Consider the following 18,259-nt stretch of genomic DNA (forward strand, 5'->3'; position numbering starts at 1 on the left):
CGATAGTGCTGAATCTCAGGAAAGGGTCAACAGATGGTTAGAAAAAACAAGTGAAATATTGTGCATGTATGCTGAACATCTAGACTCTCCGCTAAGAGCTCTCTGACCCAAAGTGAATGAACAGAGACAGAAAATGTTATTGTGTGAAACCTTTCACTGAGAAAAGATGAATATTCAATTTTCCACCACAGGTGCCAGTGACCATACTGTACACCCACTCTACTGCAATACAAATGCAATTGCTATGATTTAGACAGAAAAAAGAGATTTTGTTTGAACTTTTATTAATGAGAAGAAATATTTACAAGTATTTGTATTCGAGAATCAAATAAAAAAAAAACAGAGCTACATTAAGTTTATTAAGACGACAAAAGTAGTTTAGTGCCAGGAAGTGGGCCATCTGTACTGTCCGTGACCCAGGCAAAACAGGATGCATCGTAACTTCTAAAATGATCCATGAGCAACCAAGACACACCTGCAAAAAGAAAAATATATCATAAAATCATGTCAGTCATTCAGTTATCTATTCTGTGGACTTCCATGTGCCCAAAACTGACAACATGAATTGTTATAAGCCATGTTACAGGTAACAGGAAGTGCTTCAATTAGAGAAATCTGACTAAAAATAATTTTATTATTCGTCTGCTTGCATTTATAAATATATTGGATTTGTAATCTAAATATCCATGAGATTATAATGAGACTATGTGAAGCAGGACCTTGCAAAATTTGCAGATAATCAATGAAAAGAAATCCAAATCTGATAACAATACTTCACTCCCATATGAAAGACAGAAGGCAAAATGTAAATTCATTCTGTGGATCACAAAAGTTGAGCAAATGATGACAGAATTTTTAGTTATTGGAGAGAAAATATCTCTTTCCCCTTAAAAACAGCTTTCAGTTTGATCACATTTTGTTCTAACCGCTTGTAATCCTAAAAAGATCTCACCTGAGTGCGCACAGATATTAGGCTAGTAAGCATAGCGCGCCCGTTCGGCATATGGATCCCGCGGTACCTCGTACGCAGAGCTCCTGGGTAGCGAAGAGACAGGAGAGAGGCGCGACCGTTCGTACGCGTATCCTTCCGCCTCTAGGGGAGCTCGGCGGATCGGGCTCCGTTCGCGGACATAGTATGAAGAGGTGGGAGCCGGAGGAGGGGGAAGGGGATGGCGCTCATATGGGTCATGGTTAGAGGTGGACAGGCGCTCTCTCACGATCGCTGAGGAGGTTGGGGGAGGAGGGACAGGAGGTGGAACCGCGCGTCTATCTTCGAAATAACTGGCTCCGTACGGACGTGCCCGATATTTCTCGTAGAAGTCCACCACCCCGTACGGATCTCTTTCCTCATAGGGCGGCCGCCGTATTGGGTACGCAGGCATCGCACCGCCATAGGCCACGCCACTGCTCCCATACGCAGCCTCGCTGCCGTACGCGGGGGCCATGCTATTATCCGCGCCAATGCCGTAGCCCGCTGGCATACCGTAACTCATTGCACTCTCAAAACCCGCGCCCCTTCCGTACCCTGGGACGCCGTACCCTGCTCCCCTGGAGAAGCCATGTGAGGGTGCAAAGCTGCCACCGTAGGCCGGCTCACCACTGTAGCCACGATGAAAACCCCTGCCACCACCACGATCGCCACCCGCACCGAACCTGACGGGCCCGTATCCTGTCGAGCCTGGGCCCTCTCTGTAGGAGCCGTTCTGGTCCAATGGGCATTCTTTGGACCAGTGGCCTTCCTGCCCGCACCGATAACAACCCGTTCTCTCTCCCATTCCCGGCGCGGTACGCAGGCGGCTAGTCGAAAGCTTCACGCTCATCAGTTTGCCTTAAGAAAAAGAAAGAATTTGCCATGATATTTCTATTTAACTTTTTAGCATGCACACGGATCAAACGTTCATAAGGTCAAAGCAGCCAGAAATTTTGACTAAACGCTAGGTTTCAACACAGTTATTGACAAAAACACCACCAGAACTTTCAAATGAAAATCGCCACCATTAGAGTTTAATTAGAATTTAATGTCAACGTGAAACACTTTTCGCAAACCCATTTTACTTTTGTAATCTGACGCAAATACGAAATTGTATGCTATGAGTACATTTAGGGATTTAACATTATAATGTAAAATTTGAAAGAAAGATCTTTAAATGTAATAAGTATGCGGTTTAAATATGTGTATTTATTTGTTGTATTTATGTAACAAATAAAGGTTGTTGTACTTTTTTCCGAGAAATTAATTGTAATATTTTTAACGCATGTTAAAAACGTACAGCACCTTATGACGGCATTTACAAAAAAATCAATATGGTGCTAATTTTTTGTGCAAGCAAATAGGGTTAGTTTTCATTTCATGTTGACTTTAAAGGGTTAGTTTACCCAAAAATGAAAATTCTGTCATTAATTACTCACCCTTATGTCATTTTAAACCCATAAGACCTTAGATATTTTGATATTTTTGATGAAATCTGAGAGCTTAAACATAAACAGCAACACAACTGAAATGTTTCTAGGTAGAGAAACATAACAAGGACATCAGTAAAATAGTCAATGTGACATCAGTGGTTCAACCGTATGAAGAGGAGAAGAGTTGTTGAATTCAGTCAATTGCACACAAAAAGTATTCTCGTAGCTTCGTAAAATTATGGTTGAACCACTGATGTCACATGGGCTACTTTGATGTCCTTGTTTCTGTTCCTGTCAGAAAGTTCTTGGATTTCATCAAAAATATCTTAATTCATGTTTTGAAGACGAACTTAGGTCTTACGGATTTGGAACAACATGAGGGTGAGTAATTAATGACAGAATTTTCATTTTTGGGTAAACTATCATTTTAAGTGTGTCTATAACATCACACAAATTTCAATTACTCATGAAATAGCGCACTGTGAGAAAAACAAAACAAAACATAATTTCCCTTGGTTTTAGAATGAAAGTATTTGATCAGCTCAGTGGAAATATTCAGCTTTTGCGTACCTGAGAGAATATTTACTGTATTTTACAACTAAATGGACATGCTCTAATGCCCTCCATATAATGAACAGTAGAATTCCAATTGAACAAATTTCCTCCACTTACCAATTTTTCTACTTACCAACCTGCAATGAGGCTCACTTTTGGAACAAACGTGACAAAATAAAATAGCTAAACTGGGCAAAGGACCATTACTGGTTCACCTTGAAAGGCTGTGTTGTCCAAGCCACTGATGGCCTCCATAGCATCCTCCACTCTCTCCATGTGAACAAATGCATAGTCTTTCACTATGTCACACTCAACCACAGGTCCATACTCCTCAAACTTGGCCCTTAGTTCTTGGTTGGTGCAGCTACTGCTGATGTTGCCGACGTGAAGTTTTGTAGAGGTTTTGGGCTTCCCTTTGCTCATCTCCACATTCATGGCCAGACCGTTCAGCACGTAATGGTGAAGATTTCTAATGGCTTCATCTGCCTCTGCTTTGTCATCCATGTGCACAAAGCCAAAGTTTTTCACTATGTCACACTCGGATATCTTGCCATACTGAGAGAAGAGGGAGCGGATCTCATCGGCCGTGGTGTTCGGCGAAAGGTTCCCAACAAAGATTTTTACCATTTTAGTAATGTAAAGTCAACGCTCAGGCTCTGTTGTGGAAAAAAAACAAACATAATATTAGAGTACTGTAGTATATGTCTAAAAAGGCAGGTAAGCTTAATTTACAATGCCAGAACAAAGGTAGACCTTAATAATACATTATGTATTAAATGGTTTTAAGTCAGTTATTTCTATCTTTTGCTGTAGTGTGTCAGTAGGTAATATTAGTTTATATTTCCAAACATTCATTGTAATAATCCAGTGAGATTTGTGTTTGCACAAGGAGTCTGACGACAGCCAGTGCTCCACAGGAATGACATGAAGAAACAGATCACAGATGTACTGTAGCTTTGTAGGTAGGTTTCTTGAAGCATCTTGGAGACGTTGCTACAGTTCTTCTGGATTTAGTCTGTCTCAGTTTGTTCTGTTTCTTCATGTCATTCCAGACAGACTGGATGATGATGAGATCAGGGGCCGTATGTATAAAGCTTCTCAGAGTCAAATTTTAGTCTTAAGTGTTTCAAAATTCTAAGAGTGACGTAATTTTACTCTTATTTCTGGACTTAAGATAAAGAGTGATTCATAAAAGTTCTTAAGTGTTAAGACTAGGTCTCAGCTCCTAAATTATTTAAGAGAGTTGGAGAGGTCTCCTAACCTAGTTAGGAGTAACACAATGGCAGCAAAAAGGAGGAAACACACACTTTACAATACACATATGACATATTGGAGTTATATGATGATATGGAGTTGATAAAATGATACAATCGTGACCATCAAGCATTCTTTAATGTATTTATTTTTGTAATTGACCAAGTAATAAGCATAATAACTTAATCCACTCTACAAATCATTGCTCTAGCTGCAATAATATGTTTGTTTGTTTGTTTGTTTATTTATTTTCACTGGGAAATTTGAAAGATTGTAAAAATGCAGCAAAGCACTGGTGATGACACGGTAAGCAGGGTCTTAAATATTGTGACACTAACCTCACCAAACACATCAGTGACCAAACGTATGTGTGGAGGGTTTTAATGACCTCACATTTCACTTAAACCATCAAAATATGAAAAAAACACTGATCAGTGTTGCAAACTGCTTTCAATTGAAAGTAGTTAAAACAGTCACACAATGTAGCTGATGAGGATGAGGACATAATGGCGAGTTCACTGATCTATATAATATAAATATATCAGTGGGAGAGTGTTGTAATCTAAATAAGGTTTAGTCTCAAAGTCTCAAAAGGGGGAAGGACGTCAACAAATATAGTGACAAAATCACTAAACTGTCAACATTGACATTGAATACAACATAATCAGTTATTAATTTTGTGTTGGTCCTCTCTTGTTTTTGCATGTGTTCATAATTTCTTTGTAGGACAGCAATGCCAAAAAATATGACACATTTTACTGCATTATTATCAAAAAAATAAAAGTAAAACAATTGACTCTAAGCAAATATGCAATATGCTTACAAAATCAGTAACACTTTTTTCTCTCTCTTGGCCACAACTTAAAGGCAGTTTATTGACTTTCCAACTGACCGTCAAACCATGCTGCAAAACAAGAAACTTTTAAGTTTGTGGGCTTTCTTTGAGTTCTTGGAGCTGTTCACATCATTGCTCCAACTGTAAATGAGGAGACATGGATTTCAAAGCATTAATAATAATTTGTGATAATTTTCCACAATGCAAAGCATTTGTTTAAATACACTGAAATATTAAATAGTGTCTTAAATGTTTGTATTGTAGTTCCATCAAATAATTGGTGTTGTGCTGCTGTGACTCACATGAGCAGGCTCACTATTGGCTGATTCAGAGGTCAAGGGCGGCCATTTTGTGTTTCAATCATTGTAGTCCTTAATTTACAACACTTAAGTCAGAACTTAAGAATCAGCCTCAAACTTTACTGAAAGTTGCTTTTAGATTCTTTATAAAAAAAAGTCTCCTACTCTTAAAAAAAGTCCTACTTCTTACTAAGAATTTTTTGACACTTAAGTCAAAGTTTAAGACTACTCTTAAGAGCATTTCTTAGAAGTTTTATACATACGGCCCCTGATCTCTGTGTGGAGCACTGGCTGCTGTCAGACTCTTTGTGTAAACACAAATCTCACTGGATTTTTACAATTAATGGCAAATTGAATGTTTGGAAATGCAAACTGATATTTCCTACTGACACACTACAGCAAAAGATAGAAATAACTGACTTAAAACCATTTTTAGCTGGTGAAAATACTAGTGGTCTAATAATTTTGGCCACCACTGTACATATGAAAGAAAACTTTACAAACGTCTTGTTGCAAGACAGGACAACAGTGTTGTCCAAACTTTAAACAAATCCTTCTTTTAAATCGAACCTTTAAAATGAATCGGCTGAAAAAATGGTCCAAATGGCTCTCGAAGAACAGATTGTATCTTTTGGACATGTCCGATTCTGAGATGAAAACCGATGAGGATTCGAATTATGGGGCAAAAAGTAAACCGAATAAACAAAACGAATACAGTTAACTAACTGTATGTCAGGTACAAATAGCTGTTGCCATGAAAACGCGTAAATACTTTATTGAAACGTTTTAGAACATGTTTACCACATCGGAATATCAGCGACACTGAACTGTTCGAACGAATCGACTCGTGAAACAAGGCGGGCTTCCCATCACCAGTAGAGGACAATGGACAAAAAAGCTACATTAGCTATGCACTGATTTATGAACCGAGTGCCAACAAAACCTCTACATCTAAAATATTTATAAAACGAGACAACTGTATCATTAACTAAAGAATTCAAGGCATTCATATAACATGCATTATAATCAAGTTAGCTTACAGTCCATCTAGCCTGCAACAACTAACGTTAGCTAACCGGGAATACGGGCAGAGACGTTGTAGTAAACGAATTAAACATCACGACAAAATATAGGAAATGTAAGACAAGAGATTAGCCGTTTAGTCAAGACAACACTGGGCTATTTTGATACAGCTTGATGGATGTTTTTCATACCTTTTCCACAATGCTTGCATGAGCCGGTGCGAGATGAAATGGCGTCACTCTTGCGTCGCATAAAACGAGGCTGGTTGGAGAATAGCATTGCATGGTATTAACAGTGCCCATCCCCTTTTCTTTTCTCTCCACCGAAAGCCTAGCTTGCAACTGGAGCTTTCAAAGATTTCAAAGCACCACGTGGTCAGATAGATCGTGTAATGATGTATGTTACATAATGTAGAATTAAATTACTAAGAACAACACAGAAGCTCCATTTAATTGAATGATAATCATGTACTCATGTATAAACGAGACAGATATTTTTGTCACCAAAATATTGGTTTATTACAAAAGATAATTCATAAAACACACTCCTGTCTTCTGTAGAAAATATACAAACTACAGAAAATCAATTTATAAACATTTTCACAGAGCTTCCCAAGGCACCCATAAAGAAGAAGAATCGCCAGTAAACGCTAGCAGTCTCAAAAGGTGAATAAAGCCCTGAGTGAGAGTTGGTCAGCACATCGAATGCAAATTTCCAATTCACTCACATGTCCACCTTTCCATCTACGTGCATCTTCTTACAAATGTAAAGATCTCATGCCATAAACAGTCATTGGTGTGTACAGAAAACAGTTTGCATCCCACTGAAAGCTGCCCAACTATTTAGGTTGTATATTAAATCATATTTTTAAGGACTACCACATTTGGAGGGGGGTAATCAATCAAAAGAAGCTCAAAATTCATGTCCAAGCTCCCAAATCACAAAAAAGCTCACAGACACTGGTAAGAGAAACAATCCTGTTGAACGTACCAATTAGATACAACACAATTCAACAACCAAGAACAATTCAGATCTGAACAGTTTGTATTTACCAATCACCTGTAGCAAATAAAAAGAATGTTGGAATGTTGAGTTTTAGAGTTTATTTTCCTATAAAGCTTTCTGCAGCCGCAGGATTAATTACAGATTGCCACTCTCCCCTAAATACACAATGCTTGTATTATCACCAAAAGAATCAGATTGTCCTCACAAAACATAAATCAAAGAAATTAAATGGCAACCCGGCAGCTGAAGAAAAGTCTAGGAGCAATAAAAAGGTAAATAATAGTGGATCACGACTTGACCGGGGGAAAAGTAGAGTCTAAAGTAAAATTCAAAATCTCAAAGAGTGTCCGTTTAAAATTATGCTGCCGTTAAGACACCCTACCTTACCTCTGGATATAAGTGAAAAGCAAAGGAAAAATCAAAAATCACAAGCACTTCTTGCAATCATACACAGATGTCTCCAGTGGAAAGAGAAATTAAACAGCAGTTTGTGTATTATGGGCAAAACATTAATGAGCAGAGCTAATAAGCATTGTGATCAATGTCCATTCTATCCATTCCTGCATCTTTGAATTCCAATGGAGCATCCGATTGAGGCAAAGTTATATAGGTGGAGGGGAAGTCTCTTCACTTGACAACACCTGAAAACAAAAGGAACAAATATCCTGTGAGATGAAACATTTCAGAGAGGCGTACACTTCTGACTTTTGTACTTTTTAACCCGAGTAAAGCGGCTTCGCTTACTACTGTAACGGAAACGGCTTACGCTTAGAACAGATCACGCTGACATCTCATCTGAGTCATCAAAGTCAACGACCCGTTATCGCTCACCTTAGCATGTGTGTGGCTTAGTATGCGTATCGAACCCGCTCGGTGTAGTTCTCTCTGGCCCGCGGCACGGTGTAAGTCGATGAGCTCCTTGAGACCGGGGAAAGTCGCGAGCGCTCGTACGAGTAGCCTTCCGAACCGGCGCCCACCCGTCTGATCGGGCTACGGTCCCGCGAGAAGTACGCCGATGCCGTGGGAGGCGGAGGCGCCACAGGGCGTCGCTCGTAGGGATCGAGGCTGGGAGGAGCCAACCGCATCCTTGAGAGAGAGGAAGAAGAGGGAGGGGGAGGAGGAGGTGGTGGGATAGAGAGATTCCTACTATCCTCGAAGAAGCTAGAGCCAGTCGGACGAGCCCGATACTTCTCGTAATAGTCAATGCTTCCGTAGCGCTCTCGCTCATATGCGGACGACCTCTCGGGATAGGCGCTCGGCGGCCTGCTGAGGTACCGTTCTCGAGCATTCACGCCGTACTCGCCGTAGGTGGGGCGCCGACTCATGGGCGGGGGAGGGGGTAGCGGCCCTGCAGGGTAACCTCTACTAGGAAGACCTCCAGGGCCGCCCATGCCGTAACTCGGGGCGCTCCTCTGGGGGCCTCTACTGCCGGGAAATCCCCCCATGCCTCCGCCATAGCTACCGTTTTGCCCGCGTCTGCAATCTTTGGACCAGTGGCCCTGTTCTCCGCAGATGTAACAGCCGGTTTGGTCTCCCATGCCGGGTGCTGTGCGGAGGCGACTTGTGGACAGTTGTACTTTGATCAGCTTGCCTTGTGGGAGGAAGAGAACACACGCAAGACAATGTAAAACTTTCTTCCGTTCACGTTAACCGTCATTTTAAAAGAGAATTATTGCATCACGATAGCCACAGAGCACTTAAAGGGTTAGGCTGGTCAAAAATTTAAATGTTGGCATTGTTTACCTGCTGTGATGTCATTCCAAACCCATTAAACCTTCGTTTATCATCAAACACAAGAGATTTCTGTTCCTCTACTGAAAGCCTGTTAACCACATTAAAGGGATAGTTCACCCAGAAATGAAAATACTGTCATTAATTAAACCCTATGATCGTTTGTCTTTGCTGCACAAATTAAGATTTTTTCAATGGAATCCTAATGCTTTCTGACCCTTCATAGACAGCAAGGGTCCTTCCACATTTAAGGTCGAGATACATTGTATGAACTTTGTTAAAATAGTCTATGTAACAACAGTAACAACAACCATAATTTTATGAAGCTACAAGAATACTTTTAGTGCGCAAAGAAAACTAAATAGTTCTCTCTCCTGGAACAGTCTTCCGCCATTACGGAAAGTACCAAGGCCTGTTGTAAAAAAGGTGCAGTATCACGCACATGCGTTGTGGTACTCTCTGTAATGGCAAAGGACTGTCCCAGGAAAGAAGAAATTGTTGAATAAAGTATTTGTTTTGCTTTCTTTGCACACAAAAAGAATTCTTGTAGGTTCATAAAATTGATGTCACATGGAATATTTTAAAAATGGCATTACAACGTTTCTGGACCTTGAATGTGGAAGGACCCTTGCTGTCTATGGAGCTCTCGGATTTCATAAAAAAAATGGGTCTTACGGTTATGCAGCGACTTGAGGTTAGTAATTAATAACAGAATTTTCATTTTTGGGTGAGCTATCCCTTTAAATGTGCTCTATGTATGTGCACTTGCAACATTTTTATCAACTTTTTGAATCATTAAAGTTTTGGTTACATGGACTTTCAAAGGAGATGCAAATCTCTAAGTGTTTTAAAAAATAAACTAAAGTCTTGTGCATTTTGGAACGACATGAGGGTGAGCAAATGACAGATTTTTGGATGAACTCTCTCTTTAATATTAGTGGATCTGTTTACTGCCAATTATCTAGAAAATAGATTCTAATTAGCAATTACAAAATAAACTGAACATGGAGCAGCACATTCTTCCCATGCTAATAATTTTAAGGATGGGTAACCATGGATTTTGTCGTTTCGAGGTTAATGTTCACCTTGGAAGGTCGTGTTCTCCAGCCCACTGATGGCCTCCATGGCATCCTCCATTCGCTCCATGTGAACAAAGGCATAGTCCTTCACTATGTCACACTCAACCACAGGGCCATACTCCTCAAACTTGGCCCGGAGCTCCTGATTGGTGCAGCCGCTGCTGATGTTGCTGACATGCAGTTTGGTGGAACCCCTGGGCTTCCCTTTGCTCATTTCCACATTTATGGCTTGACCTTTGAGCTCATGATGGTGGAGTTTGCGGATAGCCTCTTCGGCCTCCTGCTTACCTTCCATGTGCACAAAGCCATAATTTTTCAGGACATCACACTCTTTTACTTTGCCATATTCAGAAAAAAGAGAGCGCAGATCTTCCGCGGTCGTGCTTGAAGATAGGTTGCCAACAAAGATCTTAACCATCTTTATTGCCTTTATTTCCTGGACAGAGGGAGCATAGTTTCGAAATGCACGTTATATCAACAGATGATTCCCTACATTACTGTTGTGTTGGCCTACAGAACCATAGACAACTTAAACCTATCAGAGTTTTTAGTTTCGATTGTGTGGCTTCAGGCCAGAATGATTTACGCACAACTCAGCATTGAATATGCTGTGTGTGACATTCACTGGTCTGATGAAAGTGCGTTTCGTGCGTAAAGTGGAAGATCAGGTTCAGTTCTTGGACTTTATGGCGCAGCTGAATTATCTCGCGTTGCTAGGCCACGTATCCGCGTGACCATCACACGCAACGTATTAACACCCTAAAGTTTTATTTCTCATCATTCAAATGTGTTTTTAATGCCCGATACGCGATTAAGTACGACCGATGAGCGTCGGTGAGGTTATTACAGCTGTAGGCCAATAGTTTCGATTGGTTGCAACGCTAAGCTAAGTTAGCATGACTACATAAAGTCACCCGACGTAGACGCTTTAAAGAAGAAACATGCTATTATATTACAATAATACGACAGACTTCACTACGTTCATGTAAAGTCTAAACTCTAGCACTCATGTAAAATAATAAAACAGTTGATTAGGTAGAAACGGCATTGCCTTACCGTAGCGAGCACGTAATCTCACTGGCTGCAAAGATGAATGAAGCCTAAAATGGAGTCGCCCGCCGTCACCAACAGCACTTCCGGTCCACGAATAAACAAAATTCTGTGTTTTTTTTTTCTTAATGTAACCATAACATAGAATATATTTAAAACAAAATATATATTTTTTATTGTCAAAATATTATATTCATAAATGCAAATTTTCTTCAACACTACCCAAATTGCATAATTTTCTTTGCGACTTTAACTATATAATTACAAAAAAAGTGTCAAATTTGTGAAACTGTATAATACTCTGTTTAATGTCACGTAATGTTACTACCTCCGTACCTTTTGTTTTACGTTTAGTTTTTTATATGTTGTCTTCCTCATCCAATGTTATAATTGCTGCATTTATTCTTGCAGTAAAAAAACTCAACACATTCAAAGCAATGTATGTTTGAAAACACACAGCTTTTATTGATCATTAAAAAAATATGACTATATTTCAAATAAGAAACACAAAACCTTTATTTATGCAATAAATTAGGTAATAAATTATATACGAATAATGTAATGAATTCTATACAGGTATAGTAACCTGTACAACATATATAACATGATCTCTGCAATCAACTAGCTATAATCTTTTTTTTTTTTAAACATGATCTATAGATATTTATAATTGACAGTTACGCAAGACCAGTAACTTGCTTTAAACGCAAGTCTCCATTTAAAAAAAAAAAAAAAAAAAAAAAAAACTTCAAATTGTAACACACTTGGCAGTTTAACCCTCAACTGTAAAGATGCAGTTTTTTTATACTTAACAAATAAACTCATATATACAGACATTCTCTTATACACAACTGCCTGTTATTCAAAATAACAACCAAGACATAGTTTAGATATGAAAAAAGTTTTATTAGTTTATTGAAAGTGCATTTACTTTAAATGGGAAAAAACTGTGCGGAGATCATTGCCAGAAGAGGCACATGCATTAGATGAAAAAACAGCCATAATTGTTTCTTTTTTTTTTGTAAAATAAAGACAGAATTATAAGGGGGGAAACACATAATTTAACCTTAATACATAACTTACCCTTAGTTCATCCTGAAGTATGTCATCACTTGCATAAGTAAAACATTTGGATCCAAATACATGTTACATATGTGAACCTGGACCACAAACCAGTCATAAGTATCAATTCTTTGAAATTGAGATTCAAACAACATCTGAAAACTGAATAAATATGCTTTCCATATATGTATGGTTTATTAGATAGGACAATATTTGAAAATCTGGAATCTGAGGGTGCAAAAATCTAAATATTGAGAAAATCACCTTTAAAGTTGTCCAAATGAAGTTCTTAGCAATGCATATCAAAAAAATAAGTTCTGATATATTTATGGTAAGAAATTTAAAGTATCTTCATGGAACACAATCTTCACTGAATATCCTAATGATTTGTCATAACAGAAAAATGAATCATTTTGACCCATACAACACATTTTTGGCTATTGCTACAAATATACTTGTGCGACTTAAGACCGGTTTTGCAGTCCAGGGTCACATATGCAGGCTGTGTACTAAAACTATACCTTGAAACAATCAAGTAGTAAAAGGCATGCTGAGTGGTGAAGAAGCTAAGTGCGTCAAGTGACTTACCTGGCATAATCAATTTAAAAAGGACAACTGATTTATTTAAGGAAACACTGGGAAGTCTACCCACTTAGCAAATCAGAATGATAGGATTATTTAGACACAGACCAAGAACATTGAAACGGCAATGATTTAGGGCACAAAAAAAATACAGCCTTGAAGACGAAGTGAAGTAATCGCTTTCATTTCGCCGCAGAAGCAGTTCCATTCTCTGTGATACTTCTAAACTAGGAAGCAAGATGTTATTGCTTTTAATTCGAACTTCTATCAATATAGTTACTTTTATGCCTATTTAGGCAAGCTGAGTTTAAAAGGGTGTCAAGAAAAGCAAAACGACGGTCCAAGTTCCAGTCTTTTTATTAAAACTTTCAAGTGTTCCTATGAAAGAAAAAAAAAAAAAAATACAAAGTCCTTTAACCTGCGATATTCTGCAATTAAAATGCACACTACAGCACAATTTCAATGAAGCCAGTAGACGGAAAGGTTTTATTGCTGCGGAGATTGTATTCTTACTTGCATGCCGCACTTTAACAGATAGCTTAGATAGGGAAATAAAGAGAGAGAGAGAAAATAAAAATAGCTTTACACAAATGAATTTTTGGTTCTAAATCAAAATTATGTCAGAGCGCTTGTTACAGTAGTTTAATAACAAACGATAAGGTCATTCCAGATTTTAAAAAGTAAAAAAGGTACAATGTGATACATTGAAGTTGAAGAATAATTTTTATATGCGTTTACCAAACCACCAAGTTAACCTAGTTGACGTATTCTGGCTTAGTGCTTCTCTCACCTATCAAATGTTAAACAATAAAAACAAGGCAAAAATAAAACAGAGCTGACAATTAAGCATAAGGACGATTTTATGCGTGTAAAAGCGGTAGTTTTATAGAATGTGCAGTCCGCAACAGAACTCTTCCACTATGGTGCGCAGGCGAACGAAACGCGCTCTGGCAGACAAAGACGCATCGCGGCACGTGCACCTGGAGACAACGACGACGATCTTGTTGAATAATTTACACCTGGAAAGAGAGCAAACCACATGAGTCAAACGGCTGCAGTGCCATCTGGGATTACTGAATCGACAAGCTAAGTTCAAATAAAGACTTGTTGATTAATGCGAAGTGAGGGCTTAATATACCACTTAAACACTTCGATACGAAGTTCAGCGTTCCTCGATCAGTGCTTTTAAAAAGACCATAGGGCCGTTAAAAACTTACGATCCAGGCACTTTGATACAAAGTTTACGTTACTGTTACTTGCGCATCAATTACACCACACGCAGAACAGGGTAAGTACGTAAATTCCTGGTTCTATATTTTAAGATTTCAGAGCTCATTTTTGGGTTCCGGGACCTATTCTCACCTTGGATTACAAAAGCGCACTGGTGCACTTTAATACGAGTAGCGCGCAGGTGGTGGAGGCGGCGCCGCCCTGTCAGCATAGGGGTCTCTGGCCCGAGGCACGCCGTACATCGGGGGCCGAGACATGGAGAGAGGGGAGAGACGAGATCGCTCGAATGAGTAACCATTCCCGGCGGGTGCCTGAGGGGCAGGAGGAGCACGTCTGATGGGACTGCGGTCTCGTGCGTAGTACGAGGATGGCGGGGGTGGAAGGGGGCGTCGCTCATAGGGGTCGAGGCCGTTGCCAGCCAACCGCTCTCTCATAATGCTGGATGACGGGGGTGGAGGGGGAGGGGGGATGGCACCAGGGCGCCGGTCCTCATATGAGGAGACGCCGTACGGGCGAGCGCGGTACTTCTCGTAATAGTCGACCACACCGCGTTCACGCTCGTATGCTGGTGCTGCGCGCTCTGGGTATGGGGGGCGTCTGGGGGGCATGGGTGGAGGTGGTGGAGGGGGACCAGGGGGATACCCGAAGCGACCCCTAGGATAACCAGGGGGCTCAGGCCGGTCACCAGGAAAACGGGGTGGCCAGTATCCACCATCCGGGGGGCCGTAGCCTTCCTCCTCGCCTCTTGGTCGACTCTTTGAAATCTGCACGTGAATTCTTTTGCCTGCAAGTGCGAAACCACTTCAAGTTAGCAAATTTTATTAACATTCAAAAGGATACACAAGGGAGTGATCAGACTAGACTTTTTACCTTGGAATTCAGTGTTGTCCAACCCCTTGATGGCATCCATGGCCTCATCGGAATTGCTCATGTGAACAAAGGCAAAGTTCTTAATGATGGCGCATTCGGTAACTGTGCCATACTCTTCGAACATCGTTCTGAGCTCTTCATCTGAACCCTTTTCCACATTGGCAACATGGAGCTTCACCGGGCCCTGGTTTTTGCCCCGACTCGCTTCAACGTTGATGGGAGTCCCGTGCAGCTTGTATAAGTGAAGGTTTCGGATTGCCTTTGTTGCAGCTTTGCGATCGTCCATGTGGACGAAAGCAAAGTTCTTGATAATGGCACACTCTGTGACTGTCCCATATTGAGTAAACAGAGACTTAATTTCGTCTGCTTCTGCCTGCTGAGGCAGGTTCCCGATGAAGATCTTCACCATCTTCTCTAATGTGTTACGCAGAGCCTGAAACACACTGTGAGAAGATAGACTACAATGAGTTGCCAGCAATGCAAATCAAATTACTGTGGCTATCACAATGGCCTTTGGCTTTTTGCAAATCAACGCAGAAGAATGAGAAGGCGAAACCACGCCTGGCGCTAAACTAAAATCGAAAGCTTTTACACTGGACTTCCTGAGAAGCCAATCAAGTCAAACCAGTTTATGCAAATATTTTATATAGAATTTCTCTTTAAGTACACGCAAATACGACTACATGAAATGTTACGTTAAGCAGAATTAACAAACAAACAAACAAACAAAGCAAGATTTCTCCTCACATGTTCTTATGTACGCCACGGCCTCGTGTGATTACTTAATAGTAACGTTAGCTGAAAATGAAACCTCCATAAACGTTCAGTTTATTCATGGAATATTTTTTAAAGCGTTTACGTTCGTAAAATCACAAGAACAGGAAAATAGGAAGTAACCGTCGATTGTACTTAAGCGCTTAGTTGCCTTGAGAAAAAACTCAGTTTCTGTTGCTAGGTTTGAATAAGCTAACAGCGTTAGCTTACTAGCCGAACAGCCGTTGAACGCCGAGATAAACACGATGTATGTACAATTTCTACATGTAGCCGATTAACAGAGTTTTACATACCATGTAAAAGCTGCTTATATCAAAAGTGATTTAAAACCGCGTACTAAGCCTTTATTTTAATACTAAAGCTATAAAGGTCAAAGTACTAAAAAAACAATACTCACCGCCTGTTTCTCGCCACAATGAGGAAGAGGGTGGGTCATTCAATAATATACTTCCCTAGTCCCGCCCACAAGGTTGAATAAACCAATCAAATCTAAGAATGTGGATCACGTGGAACGTGACAAGTTAGAAATGTGTAAAGTTAAAAAGAAACTGTTCTGAATGGATGAAAAGTGAATCTACTGTGACTTTTTGAGAGGAATGAGGAAGCTGAGTTATTGCAAGGGATGAAATCGATATTTAAATACTGCATAGCAGCAGAGGCTTATTCAGTAATGTAAAACAAATTCATAAAAAATGAGAGCATTGTTGGAAAGCAAAATAAACTTTGATGTAAACTTTGATGTTGGCAGTGTTGTAATACCCGAGACCGGTTTTACAACCATTTTTTTGATGGTCTTGGTCTTGTCTCGGTCTCACACTATGTGGACTCTGGATTTAGTTTCAAGGCCACAACTGAATGGATATCACTAAATTGCCAGGACATTGTCTGATTTATTTACAACAATCATTAATGTGATTGGATGTAAAACTTCCTGCTGTAAATGCAATCAATAACTAATTAAATAACTAAATAACAAAAATAAATAATTTGACCAGCGGATCTCAAAATGTTTGACTTCACTGTCCCCCTATTGTCCACAACAATACTTGAAAGCCTGTCTCCACTTCAGAGCTTAGCATGACTAGAAAGATGTGAATTCATTATAAAAATAACCAAATGCTAAGAAATATCTTGGATTTTTAACTGTTTCTGCCTGAGAGTCAGACATTTCAAGATATTCAAGATATGTGACCCTGGACCACAAAACCAGTTTGAGGAAACACATATATTTGTAGCAAAAACATTGTATGGGTCAAAATTATTGATTTTTCTTTTATGCCAAAACTCATTAGGATATTAAGTAAAGATCATGTTCCATGAGGATATTTTGTAAGTTTCTTACTGTAAATATATCAAAACTTAATTTTTAATTAGTAATATGCATTGATAAGTACTTCATTTAGACAAATTTAAAGGCGATTTTCTCAATATTTAGATTTTTTTTTGCACCCTCAATTATTGGCCTATCCTAACATACATTAATGGAAAGCTTATGTATTTAGCTATCATATGGTGTATACATCTAAATAAATAAAAAAGACCCTTATGACTGGTTTTGTGGTCTAGGGTCACATATTGTTGCAAAAAAAGTGCTTGAGAGTATGAGCGCTTGAGATGTGCATTTTTATTATAATATGATATAATTAAGCAATCACAAGACCAAGAAAACTGTTAAATAGACTTTTTTTGTTTTAAAACATTATTCTCAACATTATTTATGCATTTGCAGATCCTGTGCCACTACTGCAGTGCAAATTTGAATTTTGTTGTTAGAGATTTAATTTGATTGGTAACAGCTCTGTAAGAATGTTATTATTGTATTTAATGATTAAAAATAAGCATTTATCAGGTAGTAAATGTAGATCCTTTAGATGAATTTGATCAGTGCTGGTCTGGTCTTGGTGTTGACTCAGTTTCAACTTGCGTTAGTCTTGGTCCTGGTCTTTGTAAAATTAGCATTTTAAAAAACATTGAGTTCTTTATTTGACAGACCTTCTGTGTTAGCTTTTTTTGCTCAGACTTGTAATGGCTGATTTTAGGTCAAAATGTCCACTCTGTGTCAACCCTGTTAAGTCAGAAAACCTAACAGGGTGGACACATTTAGTAAATGGATCCTTAAATTTATATACCTAAGATTGACCAAAATAATTTTTTAGATGTTTTACATTTCCCATTACATTTACATTTTTTATAGTGTTTTTTTAAGTGTTATGCTGTCCAAAAGGCACTGAATAAAATGCTGTAAAATGTTTAGAATTGTTTAAAAAAAAACATAAATATGTTTAAAGTTCAAAAGGTGTTATTCAAGTTAAAGACCACTTTAAAACTGATGTTGAAAATTTAAAATCATGGTCTTTACTGGGGACACAAAAGGCACCGAATCCAAGGAATGACCCACAACACTAGATGTGGGTTTACTTATTCAGTGGCATATTAGCCTATAATTCACTAAAGGAATCATACAACAGAAAGACAAACGTTAGTGTAAAAAAGTTGAGAGTCTGGGA

The 18,259-nt window shown here is 39.1% G+C and overlaps 3 protein-coding genes across 7 annotated transcripts; all 3 read right to left on the reverse strand.

The window, feature by feature from the left end:
• Positions 1–246: 246 nt before the first annotated feature.
• rbm4.1 (RNA binding motif protein 4.1) lies at positions 247–6,702 on the reverse strand. 3 transcript variants are annotated; one of them, XM_073837236.1, is made up of 4 exons: positions 6,561–6,702; positions 3,174–3,614; positions 953–1,828; positions 345–475 (listed from the first exon to the last, which is right to left on the reverse strand). In XM_073837236.1, exons 2-3 carry the CDS (start codon positions 3,583–3,585, stop codon positions 975–977), a joined length of 1,266 nt encoding a protein of 421 aa, XP_073693337.1. In that variant the 5' UTR covers positions 3,586–3,614; positions 6,561–6,702; the 3' UTR covers positions 345–475; positions 953–974. The 3 variants fall into 3 exon arrangements, with proteins under 3 accessions (XP_073693338.1, XP_073693336.1, XP_073693337.1); XM_073837237.1 differs by lacking the exon at positions 953–1,828 and having other exon boundaries at positions 247–475; XM_073837235.1 differs by having other exon boundaries at positions 340–1,828.
• A 160-nt stretch (positions 6,703–6,862) lies between these two features.
• Positions 6,863–11,305, reverse strand: LOC141331299 (RNA-binding protein 4.1-like). Of its 2 annotated transcripts, XM_073836316.1 has the most exons (4): positions 11,241–11,305; positions 10,191–10,620; positions 8,206–8,965; positions 6,863–8,015 (listed from the first exon to the last, which is right to left on the reverse strand). In XM_073836316.1, exons 2-3 carry the CDS (start codon positions 10,600–10,602, stop codon positions 8,223–8,225), a joined length of 1,155 nt encoding a protein of 384 aa, XP_073692417.1. In that variant the 5' UTR covers positions 10,603–10,620; positions 11,241–11,305; the 3' UTR covers positions 6,863–8,015; positions 8,206–8,222. The 2 variants fall into 2 exon arrangements, with proteins under 2 accessions (XP_073692417.1, XP_073692418.1); XM_073836317.1 differs by lacking the exon at positions 11,241–11,305 and having other exon boundaries at positions 10,191–11,232.
• Positions 11,306–13,217: 1,912 nt separating this feature from the next.
• rbm4.3 (RNA binding motif protein 4.3) lies at positions 13,218–16,295 on the reverse strand. 2 transcript variants are annotated; one of them, XM_073837238.1, is made up of 4 exons: positions 16,150–16,294; positions 14,979–15,421; positions 14,241–14,892; positions 13,218–13,897 (listed from the first exon to the last, which is right to left on the reverse strand). In XM_073837238.1, exons 2-3 carry the CDS (start codon positions 15,385–15,387, stop codon positions 14,270–14,272), a joined length of 1,032 nt encoding a protein of 343 aa, XP_073693339.1. In that variant the 5' UTR covers positions 15,388–15,421; positions 16,150–16,294; the 3' UTR covers positions 13,218–13,897; positions 14,241–14,269. The 2 variants fall into 2 exon arrangements, with proteins under 2 accessions (XP_073693339.1, XP_073693340.1); XM_073837239.1 differs by having other exon boundaries at positions 13,218–14,892; positions 16,150–16,295.
• Between the last annotated feature and the right edge of the window lie 1,964 nt (positions 16,296–18,259).

This window comes from Garra rufa, chromosome 3 (genome assembly GCF_049309525.1).
Source record: "Garra rufa chromosome 3, GarRuf1.0, whole genome shotgun sequence".
NCBI lineage: Eukaryota > Metazoa > Chordata > Actinopteri > Cypriniformes > Cyprinidae > Garra > Garra rufa.